The 25,631-nt window shown below is 36.3% G+C and overlaps 1 protein-coding gene across 2 annotated transcripts in view; it reads left to right on the plus strand.

Moving 5' to 3' along the window:
• Positions 1–25,631, plus strand: part of LOC105196030 (proto-oncogene tyrosine-protein kinase receptor Ret) — a 61,798-nt gene that overhangs the window by 16,890 nt on the left and 19,277 nt on the right. For both annotated transcript variants that reach the window (XM_026133408.2, XM_039456312.1), the window contains exons 3-8: positions 20,611–20,820; positions 20,934–21,052; positions 21,375–21,510; positions 22,714–22,964; positions 24,294–24,474; positions 24,605–24,702. In XM_026133408.2, the coding sequence (XP_025989193.1) occupies positions 20,611–20,820; positions 20,934–21,052; positions 21,375–21,510; positions 22,714–22,964; positions 24,294–24,474; positions 24,605–24,702 (995 nt within the window). The remainder of the gene's footprint in view (positions 1–20,610; positions 20,821–20,933; positions 21,053–21,374; positions 21,511–22,713; positions 22,965–24,293; positions 24,475–24,604; positions 24,703–25,631) is intronic.

A 25,631-nucleotide genomic window follows, 5' to 3' on the forward strand; every position in this document is an offset into this window, starting at 1 on the left:
ATCGTTATCAAATTTTATAAAAATAATGTGGTTTTAACTGTTTGACGAACACGCTGTCAGAGAATTTCTGTCGCCCACGAAAATATATAATTCGCATCGATCAGAGTCTCGAAATGCAGCACCAAAAGAGAGCAAGACTATTAAATGGATAAAGTTTTCGCTCGCGCGAACGTTGATTGATTAAACTCGTTCGATCTAAGCACGATCGAAGCTTGCGTTGACGCGAGCACGATGCCGGCGGAATTAGCATGATCGCGCGTTTCTTGTTGACCGTATCATTTTCACGGCGCATCCGCGACATTATCGTGTGTACGAAACGTATACGACCGAGCAAACAGAAAACTGTCTCGCGCATACGTTACCCCCGGGGTCAGTCAACATCGCTCCACGACGTATCCGTCCACTTCGATATAACCACGAAGAGGACGGGCCCGGACGCGTCCGGAAACTAAATTCCTCGAAACGACACGCTTGTCCACGTTAAAGTATACTCTGGTACGCGCGGTCCACATCCCGGAACGTTTTCTCCCGCAGATTAATGCATCTCTCGGCGTCGCGAACGTTCCAGCTACATGCGGAACTTCACGGCTCTTCCGATAGAAAGAGAAATAATAGAAAGCCCTCCCCATCTTTCCGGATAATCCTTCATTAATTATCAATTTTTTATTAAATCATTAATTTGAGGAAGGAGAAAATTATACACTGAGAGAAAAATTTTTTTTAATAAAAAAAGAAGTACAGTTTTTTGAAACCATATATTTTAATGCAAGCATTCGTTCTAAGTAAAAATATTTACTTTTAATTTTGTTTTTGTACATTTTTTACATAATGATTTTACAAGTAAGCTAATATTATTAAACTTAATTAATTTGTTTTCCGATTAAAAAATCTGATTATCCTGATTATGGAAATAATCTAACAATAAATATTTCCTAAAACTGAAAAAAAAAAAATTATTTGAATAAAAATTATTTCATTTTATTTACATAAATATTTTAATTAAAAACTTTTAAGCTTGAACTGCAAGTAAATAAGCTATTTACGGCGTAACAAATAAATAATTTTTTTGTGTTGAGTAAAATTTTTTTGTTTTAAGACATTTTTTCTCTCAGGCTAATAATTCTCAAAAAATAAGAAAATTTTCCTATTTTATAACTTGGCAATAATTTGATTTACGCAAGTGATTACATAGCTTTTATATATATTCGTATCATTAAAAAAATGCAATTCTATTTCTTATAATTAGACGGCATTAAAATGAGACATTTATTCTGTCCCTCAGATTAAAGGTTCAGTTGCATTCGCAAGATACTTAAAGTAATATAATACATTACAATAGAACTAAATATAAAATTCGCTTAATTTACCCTTGCTTAGCTTCCCTTGAATTTATGACACAATTTGTCATTCCGTGGATACAGGGGGATTAGGTCTTAACGCCACAACGAGCTAACGACTCCTAAAGCGTCGAGAAATTCAAACGACGTCGATTGTCTCCATTTGCTATTCTGAGAACGAACAGCGTTTTGTTTTCTCGACGCCTACGTCGCGTCGTGTCTCGGGCAAACACATCGAGATGTTAAAGATCGAAAGGCAGAAACATTTCGTAAGAAAGATCAATTAAAAAATACGTAAAAATATCTGAACACCATAAAAATACATTTAAAACATCTAGATTGGAAAATTTTTTGCAAAGTATATTTCAATGTTCTTCTATTTTTTTCTTCTTGTATCTTCTGTTTTTATAATACAGAAATTTTGTAATATTATATCTTTGAAATAGGAATTTTCCTATATACTTTTAAAGTACAGAATTGATATATTTATAAAATATTGTAAAATACAGGAGAGTGTTCGAAATGTCTCTAAAACATGATAAATATTAAAATATTACTTGATTAAAGCGCAAAATAAGAAATAGTATTTTCTACTTTGAATAATTATCACATATAAAATAACGTGGAAATCTGATTACGCATAACCTGCAGCAGTGAATTAATTTAGAGAAAAGATGTGTTGCATATAATGAAGAGACACGGGCTTTATAATTTAATGATCACGAAACGGGCATCGGTGGCATCTTCTGCTAAACTAAATCTGGAGCATCTATTTTCATTCGCGCTTCATATAAACAATATAGTCATATGTAAATACATTATATAAATTCAAGGGAGAGCATAAAGAAATAAATTAACCAAATCTCAAATATTGGCGAGATTTAATACTAGATTGTTCGGAAAATAACAATCAAATTTAATCTATGTAAGTTTAAACTCATTGTATTATCTATCAATTTATTGTATTATTTATCATCGTAAACTAAATATTAATTTCATAAATTAATTTTCAGTAATGTTTGAAAAATATTTGTCCAAATTTCTAACAATTAGAAAAATTTGTATAATAATTCAAAGAATTTATATAATTCATAAATATTTTATTTTTAATTATTAATTTTATTAATTTTACTTTTTTTACCTCTAAAATTTTCAAAAATATTTTTATTTATTAAGAATGAAATAATTCTATTTTACACACATAGAAAAATATCAATTCTACTGCTAAAAATGGAATTACTTAATTTACTTTTTTTCTTTTAGCAATTATCTTTAACAAAAAATATTTCTTTGTTAATTATTTTAAAATATATTCCTCGCAAATTTTAAGAAAACTCGTTATCATATACTCAAAAAAAATTGCAATATTTTTAAGACACACATAAAAAAACCGTGCAACATCTTTTCGTTATTTTATCAACTTTGCTTTATATTTTTATTTCTCCTTAATAATTTGGCAATATTTCCAAGTCGCACACATACCCACGTATATAAATAATATCTCTTTACACATTATTTTCTTAAAAATAATAGCTGACCATTATTCTCCGAGCAACCTAAACTACGACGATAAATAAACTTACCAGTCGATGCGCCCCCACTGCATTGCCGCTGGACCTCTGCTCCGTCCTGCACCTGGCTGCCGTTTTGTTTTTTTCTTCTTGCTAATCCACAATTGATTGCGATCACACACAAACATTATTCACTTCCGCGACACTCGCCCGGTTATCTTATACGACACTCCGCGATTATTTATCGTATTCCAATGCGACGAGATTACTCGAATCAATGTAAATTTGCTAGTTCAATTTCCACCTGAAACACGATCTTGTGCTGAACGTAATGAACATAGAGATGCGAAATTATGTCGACGTTAACCTTCCGTGGTCCAACCGGAGAGATTTGAAGATTTAAACAAATCTTCAATTTTAAATTATTTTACTTCAAATTTGGATACGTACAAAGAAAGTGGAAAACATTTCGGGTCAAACGATTGTGAAATTGTATTCTGGAATATTGGAAAAACGTGCCAGAATTTTTTCAAATTTTTCAGAGTCCAAAAACCCTTTCCAAAACACTGTCGGATACCAGTGACGGTTAAACTAGAAAAGTAATGGGAGAAACATTGGACCATAGAGGTTTAACTTTCGAGCAAACGTACAGCGCGATCACCCGTCACGATCATCCGCGAATTCGCACGATATCATCACGCACTTTCAACCGGCGTCATAAAGAATCGTAGCGGACGTTCGTATCGGCCGCGATGCAAACAGTGTGCGTGTGTGTATGTGTGTACGACACATAACCTGCCTCGGCGAGTCCGCTGCGGCAATCCGTCGGCACTTTCATCAATGCCAATGCCACTCCCGAGCGATCAACGCGAAATATATATGCGAGAGAGGCGAAATGTGTATCGGAAACCGGCGACAGAAGCCGTTTTCACGAAACTTCCATCGTGCAAACGCGAACGCGGCACACTCGGGGGATGCGAGTCCGCTTGCCGACGGCCGTCGGCATCGGGCGGATTAATGCGCCGATACAACGGCTCGCCCTGGAATTCGGACACTTCCGCCACTCACCCGCACGTGATATTCGTACGAGAACATTCGATGGAGCCGCGGGGAGTGCGGAGCATTCGCGACTTGCCTCTGCTCCGGAGCGCGACCAACGTTAACTGACCACCGTGTGACGTCACGCTAATGCGCCTAATTTCACACTGTCTCGACGAGTCCGTTGCGACGATCCGCCGGCACTTTCCGCGAAGCCGATGACACTCGCGAGCGATCAACGCGAACTATATATGCGAGGGAGGCGAAATATGTATCGGAAGCCGGCGACGGAATCCGTTTTCGCGAAACTTCCATCGTGCCGATGCAAACGTGGTACACTCGGGGGGACGCGAGTCCTCCTGCCGACGGCCGACGGCATCGGGCGGATTAATGCGTAGAAACAATTGTTCGCCGTGGAATTCGGACACTTCTGACACTCACCCGCACACGATATGCGTATGAAAACATTCGATAAGGTCGCGGGGGCGCGGAGTATACGTGACTCGACCGTTCCGGGGGGACGCTCGACGCCAACTGACCGACCGCGTGACGTCACGCTAATGCGCCTAATTTCACGCTGTCTCGACGAGTCCGTTGCGACGATCCGCCGGCACTTTCCGCGAAGCCGACGACACTCGCGAGCGAAATGTACATGCGAGGGAAGCAAAATATGTATCAGAAGCCGGCGATAGAATCCGAAGGAAAGTTCCATCGTGCCGTTGCGAATGTAGGACGTACACGTTCGGGGAGCACGAGTCCGCTTGGCGCTTGCCGACGGCCGTCGGCATCGGACGGATTAATGCGTCGAAATAATGGTTTGCCATGGAATTCGGACACTTCTGCTATTCACCCGCACACGATATCCGCACGTGAGCATTCCATGGAGCCGCGGGGGCGCGAAGCATTAGCGGCTCCGCTCGCTGGACTCGCTCCGGCGAGCGCTCGACGCGAACTGACTAGCCGTGTGACGTCACGCTAAATTGCGCCTAATTTCGCATTGCTACGCGAGGACATCTTTCGCGCGCAGGAAGTGAATTCCTTTGACGACTTTACGTTTTATCGATAGAAGAGACAATTTTACTTCAATTATGAGCTTCGGGTGGATATGATTTTCGGTTTCGACACAAAAGAATATGTAAGGTAAGAATGCTTTAGTCAGCAACGACGATACAACAATTTCACTGTACAATTTATCCTAACAGCACATGCTATCAAACGAATATCGCAATATCATACAAATAATGTACGATATCAATATTGTAGGAATATTTGTTCGATCTCGAATATTCTAGACTATTCATACGTCTTACCAGGTAGCAAGCTGATGTTATTGGCATTTTAACGTCAAAATAACGTCTTTCACGACATTTTGATGTTAAAATGACGACAAATAATATCAGCTTGCTACCTAGGTTAGGTTAGAGCAAATTTTACTCTAACAATAAGTAAAGATTCTTCTCGGCGATACGCAATATTGCTACAAGGATAAATAACCTTTGATGACGCGTTTCTCTCTCTTTTTGAGATATTAATAAAGATCCCAGCTGACACGATGACATATTAATGATGTACGTATTTTTATGACCACTGACGTCAAGTGACCCACGTTTTTTTCAATGTTGTCTTAATTACGCTCCATTATCACGTCTGTATTAATATTACATAGATTATTGGGGAGAGAGCATCTTATATATCTTTGAGTATCAGTATTATTAAATTGATTATCAATTTAATACTTGTAATATTACTCTTCTAGTCCTTTTGAAAAATCAGAAAATATTATATAAAGTCATATAAGAAACATTTGAGCACTAAAAGATCCTGCTATCATCTTTATCAGCCTTTATTCCATTTTAATTACTCAAATCGCGGTCTTATCCTAATCATCATCATTATTATCATTATTATTATATATTGTCTCAAACATGCCGTAGGCAAATTACCGTCAAAATTATAATAAAGTCTGTCGACGTGGCACGGCTTTGTTGATAGATTCTGAGCAAATTTATCGAACAAATAGCTATGAAATTTGTAGCTAAAATTTTATGGAATTTGTTATCCATCTGCCAGCAATCATCTAACATTTGCACATAACACATTTTGCAATACCGGACGCCGTTTCGTATATGTAAAAATCGATAATAACTGTACTTTATGTTCACATTTATAGAAAAGATATGTTTTAACTGCACACATTTTTTTTAACACCTACGTATTAAACCGATCTATCACGGATACGTAACTATCCATTAACATCAAATGTTCATGGATCATCGCGAAGCATCAATTTCCCGTATGCTTGGAGATCAAGCGACGTTGGTAGCGTTTCTGACTTGGATAGATTACAGTTAGACTCTAGTACAGCTTGAAAAAGGTAATCGCACTTGGAAACATCGTGAACTCCTTTTTCTAAGAATATTTTTATTTATAATTCATGTGCATCCCGAAATGCGATGTTAATCAATAAAATTTATTTACGTGTAGCGTATATATTTGATTGAAATGAACGTCTTTCGGACAAACTTCAATTGACGTCAATTGTATGTCCTATGCCGACGTTATTTTTACGTTTCATTAACAGTTTAATCATTAACGATGTAACTAATGACAAATCAATGCTGGAATATTAACTATTAGAATTTTAGTTATCCAATATTTGCTTTTAACGAATTAGGACATGTGGAAATTGGCAATCTCATTTACGATCGAACAAATATAACAAATTGAATAGCGCAGATGATTAATGCAAAACAACTTCGAACCACCGATATTCGTCTTCAACAAACTGCACGATTCGAAATGATAATATCGAACGTGTTTTCGTTCCGAAGAACAAATAGGTATAATAAATTACTCGAAATATGTGTATTGAGATAATAAATCCAATGTAACTTGCGGCACTTAATATTTCTTTGATAAGTCGTACCGAGAAAAGCTTTCAACGAAATTATCAGATTCAATAAATCGGACACGATCAAACGACTCGCGCGTTAAGACAGTAATATTTCGTCAAATTCGAAATTGTATCGTCTTTCGCGAGTTTTCACGACGTAAGTAAAATAATGGCCGGGCTTTGTTTTGTGTGACTTCGCGTTCAAGGTCGCCGTCCAACGCTCGAGACTCGGATTCTGGGAGTCGCGCGAGATAAACAAAGCGCTATAATCTTGCGCAACACCATAACATCACGTTCCGATGAGTGTTTTCAAGCATCTCGAGCTTGTCGCCATATTTTCGTGCTATGTACACTTTTTCTCGAAATCCTCAACGAGCGAAGCGCGTCTTCCCATTCCTCACGTGCGCCTTGCTCGTGCATCAGATACGGCACGTGGCAATATATTCGCCTACTCCTCGCGGTTTATCGTCTTAATCGTTTTCCACTTTACGCGAACGCGTAAACATATCAAATTCTTCGTTGTTAGTGTTGCACTTTGATAACTTGAAATTATCTAAATAAGAGCTAAGTAATAAAGATAAATTACATGTAAATGTATCGTAAGATAAAGACGATTTGATTTTAATTTATGTAGATAACGATAAAATTATTTATGATTTTATCTAGACAAATTTTTGGGTAATATTGCTATTGAGCAAAACAAGTGTATGTAAAAATAACATTCATATTTTTATTTTTAAATCTTTATTTCTCCAAAACAGTTCTCGAAATAATTTAATCTGACAAAAAATATTCCACTTAAAAATTCACACGCAAATAAAAATCAAAGTTAAACAATAGAAAGAATGTATGATGGATAATACTGTTATTGAGCAAAATAGGTGTATGTAAAAATGACGTTCATGTTTTTACTTTTAAATCTTTATTTCTTAAAAAGAAAAGTTCTTCAAATAATTTAATTTGACAAAAAATATTCCACTTTAAAATCCATACGCAAATAAAAATCGAAATTAAGCAATAGAAAAAATGTATAAGTCACGTACAATGGATAATATTGCTATTGAACAAAACAAGAAAATGACGTTCATATTTTTACTTTTAAATCTTTATTTCTTAAAAAGAAAAGTTCTTCAAATAATTTAATTTGACAAAACATATTCCACTTTAAAATCAATACGCAAATAAAATTTAAAGTTAAAACATGGAAAAAATGAGTCACATACAATGACTGACAAAATTCTTTGTAAAGAATTTTGTCTTTTGATTTTGTAGGGTAATTGTTATATTGTATTACTATTGATCTGTGTAATCTAGACTGTGTTTCGATATATACTGCCAGTATTAAAAATTTTCACGTTACATATATCTATTATAAATTTTCAATATTGACAGTGAATTTCGGAACGCAATTCTATTACTACTTTAAAAAATTCTCTTGTTAGGCTAAATGATAACTTAGAAATTGAGGCTATGTATAATGTATATGTATGTGTATGTGTAATAACAGGAATACTTTATTCCCGTTATTGTTACATTATCATAGATAATTTGAAAAAGATAACACTTCTTTTACCTAAGATAAAGATGAAGGTAGTATACATTATAATAACTTTGATAAAGATAAGAGAACTATTTTTTTTATCTAAACAGTTTTCGAGATAGTTTTATATAGATAACGGCAAACACTGTTTGTTGTATTTGCTAAAATTTACTGCACGGCTATGGCCTGTATTTTTTTCAAAATTAAATTTGCAATTATTAAGAGAAAAAAATGTAGGTATAAAAGTGTATAAATGTAATATGTGTAGAAGTGTTTATGAATATATGCTCGTTAAAATTTGCCAGGCTTTAAAACTACACTTTTGTTCGTTTATATAATATTTATTTTGTACGTCATCTGATTTTAACTGAAACTTTTTGCTTTAACAAAATGCATGTATGTGAAATAGCGCGTACGATGATGTATACGTGAAGAATATTGCATCTGTGCGGTTGCGAAGCATTACATTGCATCTCGCACGGGTGGCTTTTATGCACACTCGTTTCGATTCTGTAAGTATAACGCCGCATTCGGAAGAAGCAATGTTATTTTAGAGACATATACTAGTTCAAAGAGCTTTGCTCGAAAAGTCCGAGATTTCCCAACATGTAAATAACAAAAAATCAATTATGATCATAAGTTTTTACGAAGCGTTACACTCAATTATATTAAATTTGATGTAAAAATAAAAATATTCTTCTCACGAAAAATACACGCTTTCCACTGAAATTTATTTTACGTCTTTTTAATTTTCTTAATTTTTGCAATAAAAGTGGTATTATAAAAATGAAATATGTGAAAATGTGGTTAGTACAAAAATATATCAAATATATCCGTATTACGTTATACGAAAATATATACTGTTAAATGTAAGATTTATTAATTATCCTAAATAAGAGCATTTGCATAAAAAATTGCGATTTAGTAATGTTCTTACGCTCGTGTTGAAGTGTCGGTGTTAAAGTCAATGTAGTATTAATGACATTAAACATTAATTAACCATCGTCCATTGAGCCCATCGGGAGAAAGGAAAATTGAGGAAGCAGTCGCTTGGTCGTGGGGCGATCGCGATATGAAAACTGGGCCATGTTTACCGAGACTTTGATTAAGCCTTCGGCACCTTATTGCCGGTAAAAGCGCACCGGTGTACGCGGTCGGTCCTTGGGTAAACTTAGCTTAGCTGTGAGGCCAAGAATGGAACATAAAAGTCGAGTTAAAAGCAATTATATCCGTCGTTCGTTTAGAGGGATGGGCGAGGAAAAAAAATCGATGAAATCGCATCGACATCACTTGCGTATCGTACGCGAGAATTCTTGTTGCGACGGTTAATGTGCCGCAATTCCGATCGATCCGATACAAAAAAAACAGGCGTTTTCCGCAAGAACAGTATTCCTTCCTCGTGATTTATTTGCCTAATTTATTCTCCCTGGGAAAGGAACGCGAGAATTAGTTCCGCTACCGAGCGGTACCGAAATTGCGCCCGCCGCGTATTTAACGAAGAGCTGGAACTCGGCTGGCATACACGTTTAATCGCAAGCTCCTAAAGCTGACCTAATCAGCTTTACGACAAATTAGAAAATCGCGCGATCTAGATACCGCAGGAATCTTGTTGATTAGATAGTAAATGAGTTAATTAAAAGAAACGTTACTTTCAAATTTTTACTAATTGTACTTTGAAAAATGATGGTGTACAGGAGAATCATTTCCGCGGTGACTGCGCAATTTTAAATTACTTTGGTTCGCTTCACCGATCCTCTCATTCATTTCGAAAATATTTTTAACGCAATCATTTAATTCTATTTCCTCTCACTGTCAACAATGTGAAATAGATACGTTGAGCGTAAATCTCGAACGATATATCACGCAATACACGTTTTTAATCCAACTAAAATTGCACCATACACGCGAGTTTATCTCGTCAGTTGAAAATAAAACGTCCGCGAGGAGAGAGGTGGCGAAGAACGGTGAGATGAACATCGCGCCGCCGCCGGTGAGACAAAAGAGGAAAAATTTCGTTCCAATGAATGACCAACTCGCCGCGTGAACGAAATTCCGACGCGTGAGGAGAAAAAATGATACTGTATAGTCTCTACGTGTTCATGCTCCGTCAGCGGAGAATATCTCTCGAAGAAAGTTTTTATTTCCGGGGGTGATTTTGTTACACCGTAATGCACGGTTCCTGGAAAAGTTTGTTATTTCCCGCGAAATGCAGCCGGGTGCATTGTTGCTCGTCGCGCCATTAACACGGGCCTGCCGTATACCATAAAATTTAATGTACATCGCGTACACGCGGTAAGCGAATTACTTAAGCACGGCATTACGATATCGCCCGCAGTATTATTCACCACGGATGATAAGGCCGATTACCTGAGCAACGCGAATGTAAAATTAATAATATCCTTCCCCGCTCTATCCGGCGCAGTATCGTGATGGGAATTAGGAACTCTGAAATATAGCTTACTAATGTGATATTAATTACAAATATATCTACGTGTGTAAAATGTGCCTTTCTTATACGATTACTTTAATTAAAATAAAAATCTCAAAGTTGAATCTTAATTTCAATTTAGAATAAATGTGAAATGTGTTTTTGTGTAAACATTGTTATTTCTTAATTATTTACAAAAATATTTTATAAATCGCGGTTTAATTTATCTATAATTTTATTTGATGTTAGGTGAGTGACATTAATTATAAAGATTACACGATTTTCGTTGTTAAAATCTCAAGATAGCTATAAATTGCAAGTTTATGACGTTATTAATTATTAGTTATTTGTTAAGGATGTATGCAGCGGAGAAATGTATTGCGCCAAATTATTAGGATTAATGGATATATATGCAAAATTTATAGATTTCCCGCATCCGACTTCTCGTAAATTCGATAAACTCGTAATTATCGCTTTCCGCAACAGATACCACATACAATAGCGGATACATAATTAATCAAAGTTAATTATACGGGGAGCGACTTGCCACATATTTCTTTTATAATATATATTAAAAAATTCTTTAAATATTTGTAATAAAACGAGCGTTACGTTAAAATTGCAAAATTATTTAAAATTTCAGCGATCTATAAAGAGCTTATCGGCAAATTTTAGATTACATCCTTCTCAACCCCCTTCTCCATATAAAATCACGTCCGCGACCAAATGGAGTAAGGCCATTGCCGTAACGCAATAACGAGTCGCAAGTGTTTACGGTTTCGTTTCTCGCCACATACGTTACGGCACGTACCGCATTAACGTACCCACGCCGGATATTAACGTGTCGATGTTAACGAGGTCATAAGTTCGTCTCTTAAAAGGTGCGGATACTCGACGACCGCGGAGTTTTCCATAGTGCCCCGCGTTGTAAGTGTCCTAAATATAGTCGGGGCTATTTCGGAGCTTGGGATGGAGTGAGGTCGGATATCGGGATAAAAGCGGGAAAATGAGGGAAACGCAGGAGGGGGAAGAAGCAGCAGCAGCAGGGATAACAGGCGGCCCTCGTTATTTATCGGCGGTCGCATGCACGCAGGTGTCTCTGCTTCGGGATCTATAATACTCGTACGGTCGCGTGCACCGCGCCAGGACCATCTCCTTGCCAAGTGTCACGACAATGGCCAGCCGCTTTCTTCCCTCCCGCCTCGAGACCTATTGACACACGTGTTCCATATCGCATCGGCCTGTCGTCTGCGCATCAATACGTCAGCTTTAACGGATCGTCAGTATTAAATATCAGGTTATTCCCCGTGTGTTTCTTCATATACGCTCGAGGCGAACGGTGGCGCGTCTTTCACAGTTTGTGAGACGGAAAATACCGCGTGATAAATTCTTCAATAGTGCAACATATAAAAGCAATAAAATATATATATTTGTCTGTGTACAGAAAAAAATTAGTATCGAATCAACAATTTATTGTTTTATATATAAGTGAGAACGTAAAATCTTCCTGAAAGAATTTGATAATCTTAAACAAACAAAATTTCTTTGTGTCAGCAAATCACATCTGTTTAAGATTATAAATTCTTTCCAAAATTTAATATTCTTGCTCATATATGAAACAATGAATTATTGATTCGATACTAATTTTTTTTCTATGTGTAAATTAAAGTAGTACATTATTTAATTGCGAGAAAGGATTATGCGTAATTTAGCAGCGCAGATTCTTGATAATAAAAAAGAGCATGGACATTCTGTAATTCAGAAATTGAAGTGCGAATGGAAACGTTAATCCTCCTCCGATTGCGTATAGTTTGGGGCGAAAAAGGGCCTTCTCGAGATCGAAGAGAGACGGCCGCTGCTACGTTGTATGGCTGCTCGTATCGTGTTCGCGTTCTCTATTTTCGGGAATTGTAACTCGATGTGCAAATACGAGGTTTCTACGTATAACGATCCCGCGTGTGCCAGCGTTCGTGCGTACGTTAACATCATGAGCGTAACGCCCGCATGGACTGCATCGATCGGCCCGGACAGATTCTCGCACTTGTCTCTCCTATCTCTCCTGCATTATGCAAGAGGCTTAAGCCGCTTCGATGTCCAACTTCGACGCGCTATAATTATCCACCGCAATCGAACTTCACGAAGTCCGGCTTGCACGAGCCATTAGCCGGAGATTAACTGATAGTTTGCCACCGAAATTCGTACAGCAGCTTACACCGTTTGGTGTGTCAGTTCCTAGTTCCTAGTTCGATTACAGCATCAATTAGCGCTCTACTGAGCAAATCAATTTTCCTATGCTACGGCCAATTGTAAGATTAGTTACATTGCTCATACAATTTAATATCGTCACGTAATTGAATATTTATCTAAATAAACACTTATACTTAAATACTTTATTCAAATAAAGAATTTATAAATTCATCTTTAAATTAATAATTCTATGATTTCAGAAAAATTAAATCATTCCCATTACAATTTTAATAACATGTTTAATTCGAAGATAGTAGATTAATTTGTTTACGGTAGCAAAAAGTCTGTACATCGAGATTGAAATTCAGTGAGTACGTCGTCTTTAAATATCTGTATCACCCATTAAAATTAAGACGGTGATAATGCATCTTTATAGCTGGCCTTACTTCATTGTTGCGGCGTTTATTGTGACATCTTTATAGCGACACTAGACGAAATGTGATAAGAGCAACAGTAAAGAAGATGAAGTACGCGAACGTTAGGATGTTTCTCATGGGATATGTACAATGGAACGAGTGACGTGAAAGAGTGGATATTTGTACCTTACCGTATTTCTATGCGAAAGAGTTGAAAGATTTATTTAAAGAATATTCTCTTGTTATTTGAATACAATTTTAGGAAATAATATATATTCTTATTACGAATTGTATCAATATATCATATTTTATAATTTCATATGATATTATCAAATTTATAAATAATGTAAAACGTGAGATATTGGAAATAGTAGAGTTTAAAAAACTGCTTTACAAATAAAATGTTTATTTTAAAACAAAATATTCCAAACATTCCTTCCTTTTAATTTTTTAATAAACTTGAATGTAAACTCCAAAAGAATATGAATTAAGATGGGAAAAACACAATTTTCGTGTATTAATAGAATTTGAGACGGCTTGGGAATAAGCTCGTCAATCATGCCTCTCTGAAAGAAAAATCACCTAGAAAATTTTCTTTTCGCCAAGTCAATAATGATGTTTGCGCTGCAAACTCCAATGTAATATACATTTCATGAATCTATAGAGGTTCGTATAAAAATCATACGAACGAATTGATGCTTAATATACGTCCTTTTGATAAAGTGTCGCAGCGTAGAAAATGCTATAAGCGGCATAAGCCGAGCTCATCCGCCGCTTTCGCCGCTCGGTGTCGAAAGCCCTAAGCGCTCCCGTCTCGTAAGTCATATCGACAACTCAGCACTTAAGAATACGAGTGTTGCAATGTTCTTCTTTCTCGAGCGAAAACTCTTAAGTAGAAGAAGCCATCCATGAATATGATCGGTTTTTCTTTCACCGCGATAACATATCATCGCGAACGTTTAAAGCCTGTGCTTTAAGGCGTACGCATTATCTTGGCCCGTTATTAACGTGCGAAGTTTTATCATATAACTTTGATACCTTGAAAGTTCAACGATACAATCGCACTTGAATCTTACACTATAATGATATTATCATGTGAGAAAGATATTTAAAATAAAATAGTACGCTGAGAAAAAAAGTGTTTGGTACTTTTTATTATAATTGCATGGTAAAATAATTAGATTAAAGCTCTATTTTTATAGTTATTTACTATGATGATAGTAATAATAACCTTGTGTCTGCAGTTCTACCAACTGTGACAAAATTTTATTATAAATTGTGACAATTTTAAATATTAATAATAAAATATCAAAATGTGTTTATGAATTATAGTAAATCACAATTATACTTTTCTCCCAGTGTATGTTCTAAAAATTCATGTAATTTAAAAAAATGTATGTAACGTAATAATAAAAACCATATATTATTTGTTTCTATCTTTGGAACTAAAATTGTTACAAATTTTTCATCTTTCAATTTTCTTAATTTAAACGTGCAAACGTTTTTCTATTTTTCTTACTCTAGCATGCGCGAGAAAATAAAATTGCAATCTAGGACAGCTTGCACGGCGTTATACGTAATTCATTCCTAATCCACGACGAAAGTCAGGTGGATCTCGGTTTTCCGAAACGGGGACGAGCGTGCATCGAGAGACTGACGACGCCATGGACACGTCGGGTAAAATGGTTTAATAAACGACCCGCGATCTCGTTTGGTGGGCTCGGACAGTGGAACAAACGATTCCGGGCATCCGTGGAGAATCCCTGGGATTAACGTTCCGCCGCCGTACCAATAAAGCGGGGTTACAGAATGTCATTACGGTAGACAGGCGGCAGAAATACCGCGCACCTACTTCATCTGCTAGACGAAGCCCCCTTTTATTTTCATTGCCACCTCAAAAAATTACACTGCCGACCACGCTATTTTTACGGTTCTTCGAAACTACACTCGCCTTTACCTAAAAAATGCTGGAAGCCTTGAAGAAGGGCGGTGGTTCCGAATCAACAGAGTCGGAATTAAATTGAAATTCGTAAGCAAATATCACAATTCATGTAAGTAACGACAGCAGATAAAATTATTGTTGTAGTAAATTATTGTGTACAAAAATTACGCAGAAAAAATCATAAAATCCGAGGAAAAATCGTAGCAATATTATTTGTTCTGGATATGAAAATAAAGTAATATTCACAATAGAGGTTCGCTTTAAGGTAATATTTGTGTTGAATAAATTTTAACGGTTGCATTGAAATGCAAATTATCATCCTTAACTAGTTCAATATTGCCAGAAAATGTTGAACCTATCGATCGAAAGGGATAATGAGAAATGCAGCGGACGCGCGCAGAGTCCATTAGACATTGTTCCACGATTACACGGGAAACCTGTCACGTAATGAACACTGTTAAGACTAAATGCAATGCGCCGTTAATACTCACACCGGGGCAGCGTCCGGTTATTAGTGGGCATTTATCAAAAAAGCTTATTTCGTATAGTTGTTCCCCTAAGATCCGTAGCTGATTTACGGCTCACATAAGCGCAAATCGAATCCATCCATTGCCGAAATCGTACGCGGAATTGCAGCAGCATTCTCGGTAGAATCTACTTTACATACAAACTACATCTAAAATTCGCATATTTGATGGACTTTCCAATACTTATGAGAAAAGCCAATGCCAACAACAATAAGTCTCTCTGACAATTTTATTTTTATTTAGATAGGGATAATGCGGACTAAGAGAAACTCATATTGTTATTTTATAATTTATCTATTATTAAACTCATTTTTTTATACGCAGAAAGAACAATTTTGCTAAAATACCAATCTAAAAATAATTTTGTTGACCCACTTAAAATTATAGAATGTTTAATTTGATTGCTAAAATACCAAAACTGTTTGCAGCAACTTTATCATGCTTGAACGTTCTACATAACTATTTTGATGGCTCAACATAAAATTATTTTCTGATCTGTATTTAACTAAATTTTTACAGCTGTAGTAAAATTGTTCTTTCCGAGTATATAATAATAATAATAATAATTTTATTGATGTTTAAGTAACAAAAAAAGTATAAATTATAAAATATGAATTAGAATAGAGAAAGATGCATACCAAAAGATGAAACATAATGCTATCTTAGAGACTAAACCTATAATTTAATGATTTTATATTTTTAAAGAATATATATTATATAATAAGCTTAGAATATATATTATATAATGAGATTAAATATATGCACATATACATGTAACGTTTTATTATGTAATATATATTCTATTATATAAGGTAGGGTATCCTTCGAATATACAAATACGTTGTCTCCAAATATTCCAATGAAGTAGTCTGACATTCGGGGCGCCGAGAATTCAATTAAAGGAAAAGACACAGAAGGAGACGTCTGCGAGACATATCTATCTTAGCGGCTTTATCCACTCTTGAATATGCAAACGCTACTCCGTGTGACGTTTAACACGCCGAGAACTCCCCTACGGTCGATCGCACCTAGGATACAGACAGCTTGCACCGGGTGTACCTAAATGCATGTGCAACTTAGGTACGTGTTTCGTGATAGAGCGGGATTTATTCGGCGATAAAGCACCGTAATGTACTATCCAAGATCTGCGAGTATCTTGGAATGAAAGTGCTGGGAGAAGTAGTTCTATTTACCGAGTTTCTTTAGATTCTTCAGATCGTATCGTTTCTTACATATTATTATTTTATACTTTGCCTTTTCAAATTCTAGAATTTTATATAAAGTTTTAATATACTTTTTAATAATCAATTTTATTGAAATCTATCTACGTCTATATCTTGAAAGAAGGGCAATCAGTTTTATTCTACTCAAGAGTATAACGAGAAAACTGTTCTATATAGGGACAGAGGACATCTTTCTTTGCCTTCGTGTCATAGAATTAATTGTTCTCATTTCAACGCGAGAGAGATAGGAAATTGCTATTCAAATTAAGGACCATGTTGAATATGTCCTATCGACAATGTAGTGGGAGGAGAAGAGAATAGAGAAACATATGGTAATTTACACACTTGCTTACACAACAAATTAGCATCTTGATAAACGCGTAAAACCTGAGCAAAGAAATCAACTGTTACTTGAAATTTTTGGAAAGTGGCCATTACTTAATTGTCGCTGACTTTTAACATTTAATGAAACATAGTTTTTCAATAAAACCAATGTCTAAAAAATTAAATTAAAAGTTAAATTTTAAAGAAATTATGTTTTAAAGAAATCCCTATCATTAACAAATTTTAGAAAATTAAAAACCTTATCAAATCCTTTTTAACTTAAATTTCATCTAATTTCATTTGTAACAAACAAGATCTTACAATTAAGATGTTTCATGATAATTTAATTTACAAGAAAGTTTCCATTATAAAACTTGCAACTGGAAAACTATTAATTATTCAAATATTTTAATCACAAAAAATCTTTTCGAAGTTCTTAATAAATCTTTAATTAAAATTGATGATTTCCGAAGGCATCGTACTATGTTGTCTGAGAAATATCTTTAGAGGATGGTGTATGTCAAGGAACTGGCGTGGGAGGAAGGGTGGGTTGTAAAAGTGCTCGTAATCGTTCCGTCTGTATCTAACCGCACACGCGATCCACGGATTAAAATTAACAACCGCTCCGGCATATATTGATTACACGCTCACCTTGACACCGAGCGGGAGGTTCGTTCCTCCAAACCAACAACGATGGCCGCACGCGAAGATTCCGGTGTAGAGAACTACGGTAATGCCTCCCTCTACCTCGACATTGAACCTGTCCGCGTGAAATACCGAAATTAGATGCCGCCGTCCATCGGAAAATCGTTGGTTTAGTATTTAACACGATCTCGTAGCAATCTCTTTAAGAGAGCTTAAGCTAAGTGTCTAGTTCTCAGACTCGAATTATGCCAATTCTTCAATAACCCCTTAATTATCTTCGACTTTTGTGTTTGAAGTGTGTTTAAAATTATATTACACTAAAAAGAGAAAATAAAGAAAATATGATGATTCAATGCAAGTGTACTTAAAAAGTTTCAAATTTTATTCTTCTGTCAAAAGTTTTGCAGAGATGACGTCTAGAAAATAAAAAAAATATGATTTAACAAAGAATAAAAAATATACAAAGCATAGTTTAGGCATAATTTTAATAAATTAACTAAATAAATGTAATAAGAAAATTTACAAAAGAAAGTTCAGAGATTGAGAACATCCAACGATAAAATGAGAAAATAATATTGCTGTACGCAATATATGTTTTATCATGCCTACAATGTGTATATATCTCATATTTTGTTATACAAAAGATTGCATTACCCTGTCAATATAAAGTGTCGCTATAAATATGTAACGGTTATACTATCTTTTAAATCCCTCGATCCTCCTTGACAGTCGTACTTAGGGGAGCAATATCATCATTTCACAAGGGCGACAGAATATCCCCAGACCGCTCCTGGCACGATCGAGTCGATACAGACTCTTATCGTCGAATATATGGACTATCGTCGAATGTCCATTCCAGTAGAAATTGGAAATGCTCGCCGAATAAAGAGGAACCCACCCAGCCATAAGAAACAGACCCAGAACAACTTTCTTAGTTTCTCGCATGAATACTGACCAAATACTTTTCTATTTTCGGAATAACATGTTTGTGTTTCCAACATTTGTTTCTTTTGCGCAAAATATACATAAATATATCTAATTTCCTGACTGCAAATTTAGTGTTTTAATTTCGCTAAAATAAATGTATCGCGTTACATATCTTTACATATTTCTCTGAAAGTTATACGCTCTAAGATTACACGTACATTGCTTTTAAAGCAAACAGCCTCTATCACATTGTTATATTTTTCCATATCTCAGATCTGAAATTGTGTGCGGTAGAAAGAGTTTTTCCTGTCTCTCGCGGGCGCTTATCGCCATAATTTATAACGTATGACAGGAAGCATAAGAGGAAAAGTCGCCTCTCGTGACATAATTTATTCGCCGGACGTGGAGGCGACGATCTTGAGAGCGTTCTCGGACGCAAGCTCAAACGTAGAAACCGCCAGACGATCGGCTTCGACGTATACATACATCGTAACGTATGCCTTACGCCAGACGGCCTTTAGATCGTCTCGCGGCATATTTTATTCAGCGGAGCACATTTTTGCGGCTGAACACGTTTCAGCCGTTCAGAAACACAGGTCCCGCATGCACATACTTCGAGTCTTTATCCCGAGAAAGCTTGCAAAAAGAATCCTTGCGGCATCACAAATGGGAGAAGATACTCGGTCAGTCTCCTTTCTATTTCCAAGAAATTGGTTTTTAAATATATTTCGGATGAGGAGGACACGAAAAACTGTTGCTTAAATATTCTTTCGGTAAAAATGCAAAATTCTCTTGCTGCTATGAAATATACATCAGACTCCTATAATCAGACTCCTATAATACAATTTATTCTTCTCTCTCTCTCTTCCTCTTCTTTCTCTGTACAAAATAGCGAAATTGGATCCAGACTCTGATAAAAGATAGTTTTCATTTATTTAAGCATTAAGTTTTTACAACACTATTGAATTATCATTCGACGACAGATTTGATTCTCTCTTTTCTTTCCTAATCCAAATTTAAACATCCTCGATTGCGCACGTAGAAAACTTCTAACAAAAATATTTATATAATAGAGTTGCTTGGAAATATTCTTTTCGATTAACTGGTTTTTTTATAACAAAAAGAAATAGTACAAACCTTGTTATCGGAGAAACAGAATTAATTAACAAAATTATTATTAAACTGTTCTAAGTAAAAAAATAATTTAATTGGAGCCATCGTTCTTGTTTATTTTTTTTTTTTTTTTCTTTTCGTTTGTCGATATTTCTGTGCTACACCTGTCAACTTTTAACGCAGCAACGACGGCAAACAGCCGCAAGGTGTACGTGACGTTTCCGGACATCAAGTAACTGTGAGACGTGTGCGCGAAATCGTCAGCAAAATCGTCGAAACTGAAGTTAGTACACCGCTATGTAGTGTACGTACCATTACTACCACGCGCTTCCCGAAATTCGGCCGTACCGTCCTACGCTTCCGGCGAGCCATTGAGTTCATTTCGCGTAGGATTTACGAGTGAGAAACCCATTGTTCCCGGGCGTGACAACTTTCGGGAACGATATCCGATATAAGTCAGCCTAAGGAGCAATCTGAAAATTCTGTCCGGAAAAATTGCGGCGAAAGAGACTACCCCCGATAAGAAACGGGCAAACGTATTTTCTTCTTTTTGTTTCAGGACTTTACTTCCCGCAATCGGATCTCACTCTAAAGTTCCCGTACTCGGCTGAGCTCAACGAGGTCAAATTAATCGGCCTTAGGACCCTCCGGAACGATTCCGCTAAGCCGCAAAATGTGGAGTACCAGATCCTCATGCCGCGCGAAGAGCCGTCTCTGATTTACCTAGGAAATAAAAGCGACGTCATACTGCGGAACTTGCCGAGAAATGGTACGTACATTTTTATTCATTTATTTTCCAAGATAATTTTTATCTATCACATATGTTGTAGAAAAACAAAGTGTAATCTTAGCTACAATAGTTTCTATCTTTTACGTCGTAAGGTCCTCTCGACGTCATCATCAAAGCGACGGAAAAGAATTTTGGAGAAGCGGTGCTCGAAATAAAAGTACAGCCAGTACCGGTGACGGGAAAAACAATCAATTGCGCAGATTTCGTGCAGGTAAAATGTCGTAATAAATTTCTACTTTCTTCTGAATATTTGCGAGTGACTCGTTTAATCCATCGCAGGTGTTATTTTAAATTCATATTATGCGCATAAATAAAAAAAAAGAAACTGATTTAAATAATAAGAAAATTGAATAATAGTCCACTTATTATCCGCTGAATATGAAAAAAAACATCGCAAATAATCGTGGAAACTTGTTTCGTTTAATCTCTCTTCGTCATACGAGAAGATAAACGACTATTAACGGATTAATGCGTCGAGGAATGTATGTATGTTTTATCGGAGGCGTTGGTCCACATAGTTCCTCATGTTGCAGAACATGTGCTTCTGGAACACGTCGAGATACAAGATTTACGAGAATCAACCAGTCAACATGATTGGCATGTTCGGCCCGGAGGCATACAGCTACGTGTGTCCCGAATTTCGTGTCACCAGATATGAATTATTGAATGGCAAGTATCTTCAGTGACATCTCAATCCTTTCAGTTTCAAATGCTTTCGCATTCGATTTTGTATATTTCCATTCGATTACTTTATTTACAAATAGAAATATTTCAAATTTACAAATTTTCGAAGAATTTTAAGTGTCGTAAAATTAATTTAATTAATTAAGGAATTCAGAAACTTAATACCTCTTGCATATTAGAGATCTTATTTTCTTTAATTGAAGTGTTCTCGATAACTATCGTATCGTTGCACCAGCGATCCTCGTTGAACCGTCAGGTTCATATTTACGAGAGATAAATCCTCCATCAAGGAGGATCGAGCATTTTTCACTGACAAAGCCGGGAAAGCAGCGAAACGGTGATTGATTGGAGTCATTCGACGTAAAATACGAATAAATTCTGCCGCAACTGTTCGTGGCGGCGGCCGAGGCTAAAGCTGCCGTCAGATTAGCACAAAACCGTCATCATTAAAATTTGCTGAAGACGTCGTTACTATTATAGCGACATAATACGTAATAGCAGAAATCTGGTCGCTGCGGCGGCTGTGGCCCACTTTGTGTGTGTTGAATCATATATCAAAGCCCCAAATTTCCTCACCAACGGTTTAAATTTTATTTTTCGGCAGCTGAATACAATGGAAGTGGCTACCGGTAAAATGTTGCAAGCGCCATATTTCAAATGCAATTTTTTTAGGACGGAAAGAGCTTAATCTAACAATAGTGGGATATAAACATTAAACTTTTATACAAAACCGCGAAACAACATACATAGATATCAGTATATAACTTATATATACATATATTAAAATACTAACCAGTTTAAATATTTTGTTACGATTACATATTATTTGTAAATGCGTTAGTACTGCAAAAATAATAAAAATTTTGATATCAATATCGAAAAATGACGGAATATGAAAGTAATAGCTTATATATTTACTTGAATAATAATACATTAACGTGATATGTATTAGAGTTTTTTGTAATGTTAACAAACATTAAGACAATATTTTTTTTATTAGTTGATCAATTTGGCGCTCGCATTATTGTTCCTGGAACCTCTGGAACGATTATGTTAACTTATGCTAACGCTATAGGCGCTTTACTGACCACTTTTGAATAATGTACATGATATACTGCACTTGAAATTGAACTTGAAACGTGTCATTATAAAGGCAATGAGATAAGTTTTCTTTTTTTCTTTTTTCAGGAACAGACTATTTTCACGTAGACGACGGTAAATTGTTTGCAAACGCGTCCTTAGACCGAGACGTTATCGGACCTCCGGGGGGACCTGGACCTCACGTCAAGGTCCAGGTGAGATGCGTTGTTTGGGAGAAAACGGGGACGCAGTACGTACAAACGGAAGTCCTTACCATCGACGTTCTGGATGAGGACGACAATCCTCCGATAGCGCAAAGAGAAACTTCCATCGCTATAACGCTTAAGGATTTCTCCAAGGTAACTTTACAATATCAAAGCGCGAAATTGAGCCAATGTTCTAAATTAGTGGTTGTCGTTTGAGTAGCTTAGGACCAATTAACTAGTATTAAGGAAAGTCACTAATTTATCGTCATCGGAGCATAAGGGCGCCGTTGATCTATATCGAAATCCCGCCTATTCTGTGTTCTTGTTCTAATCTAACTTTATGAACCTAATATCCACTATTTGTTACCGTTTCAAAGAAAATTAAATTATCATTGAATCAAACTTGAAATGACGCTTTTATTTATAAATAAATATATAAAATTGAAAAGAATAGTGCAAGATATCGTACGTAAATTACCTTTCTATAACAACACAATAATAATAGAAATTGTCGAATAACTATTTATTTGTTTGCGTGAATAACTTCAAACGTCTTTATCTTTTCACACGTTTGTTACCTCGGGAGCATTTTATTCGGCAAACAGCATTTTCCAGCAAACGAATTACATTTCCCAACCACAACGTCACCACCACGTCGGATACGAGACTTAATCAAGCGCTCATTGTTCGTGTAATTACCGCGTTGTTTCCAACGTGACGTGCATAATAAAAAGGATGCCAAATGCGACGAGTATCACAAAAGACATGCGAGAGTGATGAAGCATACCTAGGGACGAGGGAGGAATAGCTTCTGGGATTGATCCTGATTAAACCTCTCTTCTCGGGATGCCCCTCTCCAACGCATCTCAAATCCTCTTTTTCCTTCTCCACATTTCACAACCCTTGGTAAACACCTTTTTTCCTTTCGTTCAGCTGTTACTTTTTATTGTTTATTTCACTTCGATGGAGGAGCAATTGTTCCGTTCGAATACCGAAATACCTGAAGACTTTCTACGAACCTAGTTGGAGACTTTAATGAGCGAAGTTCGATTGGTTAATCGAAAATCTCGTGTCGTTTCGCTAAGTGCAATGAAAATACTTAAAAATACAGTTAGTATTGGATACGGAGTAATTGGATGCTATTACAGATTGTAAAAAAATTAATCACGTTGGAAAATAGCTTCACATATTTTTTCTAAATATTATAAGAGTATTAAAAAGAACCGAAAATGTTCTATTATCGTAATTACAATGAATGAATCAATTGAAATAAAAAAAATCATTGAAATAATAAATTGTTTACATATAAAAGTGATAAATACCAATTATGTAGATATTAATTTAAAAATATACAATTGTTACAATACGAAATCCACATTCTTAATGTGAAACATCATGAAAAAAAATATTTATCCTCATATTCTAGATTGGTAGATGAGAACTTTACAGTAAATTAGGAAATCTATTTTTTTAATGTTACAGGATTCTGAATTGGTAGACCCCAATCTTTTGGTCGTGAAGGATGCGGATGCGGTGACCACCAACCAGTACAGCGTACGTCTGCTTGGCGATATCTCCAACGCGTTAAGCATGACTTACAATATTCTGCCGATCGAGCACCACACGCGCCCGGATCAAGTACCTTCCACCGGCATTTTTCCCAGTAAATATCGAGCACTCGTCCGAGCGCCGCCCTCATTTCGCATTTCATTTCATGTTTCATTTCATTTGACAAATGTTTGCGCGCATCCCCCGCGTAATTTCGTAATCAGTAGCTCGCGCGTGTTTTCCAGGGATCGTCGCCAACAGAACGCTGCTGCCGAAATCACCGTATCGCGTAGTCCTCCAGGTCACGGATGAGTCGCTCCTCGCGGGATACGAGCCGAATTTGGTGAGTCGGTATTGATTCTACGTCACCGACACTCATTGGCAAGCTACTTGAAACACTCGCTCCATTTGCAATGTGTCAAAGGACAGTGGCCAAGTAATTTAAGAGCCGATTCCGAGCATGGTCGCATGTGGCAGAGTAAAAGCCTAGTTTCTTAACTTTCCCCAATGCACTTTAAAGATCGAAACGCTGCAAAGTGCTCTGTGTCTATAATTTCTCTCGTCTCATATCTTAGAGGCTTAGAAGGACTTTTGATTTATTTCTTCGCGCGTATTCAAACAGTTAAAACAGGTTTAAAGATTACAAAGTTAAACTAATACAAGACAATTGTTATAAAATAAAACAAATCGTGTTATAATACTCAAATTTACAAAAAAAAAAGAATAAAAAGAACTCGGAATTTGATAAAACACGGCGATTTATAAAAAATTGACTGTTGTACCAGAGAATTAAATCAGAGCTCTTCGTAACGTATCGGCCATTCATCGAAATAAACGAAGGGCACACGCCGCGCAGCGTGCCGCGCTGGGAATCTGTTATTCGATTAAAAAAGTTCGCACCGATAAATTTCGCAATATCGGCGGAGGTCCCCCGATATCTCACCGCCGTGTGTCATTTGTGAACGCCACTGGCAAAACTCGAGGCGAAAGTGCACCATACTGATCTCATAACTCGCGGAGAGTCTGGTTTAATATACGAGAAGACCAAGACGCCCCCGTGATATCTCAGAGTTGGATCTATAATCGTACTCCACAGTGAAATGTATAGAACTTTCATCCATGAAAGATTATTCCCACTCATTTACATCAAGTACAAATCTCTCCGATGATCACGTAACGACTGCCGAAGTTTGAGTCCGATTACCGCGTGCAGCGAGATAAAATCGCAACACTAAAAATTTGTATATAATTAAATAACTTTAATCCCCGTTT

This window comes from Solenopsis invicta, chromosome 12 (genome assembly GCF_016802725.1).
Source record: "Solenopsis invicta isolate M01_SB chromosome 12, UNIL_Sinv_3.0, whole genome shotgun sequence".
NCBI classification, from domain to species: Eukaryota; Metazoa; Arthropoda; class Insecta; order Hymenoptera; family Formicidae; genus Solenopsis; species Solenopsis invicta.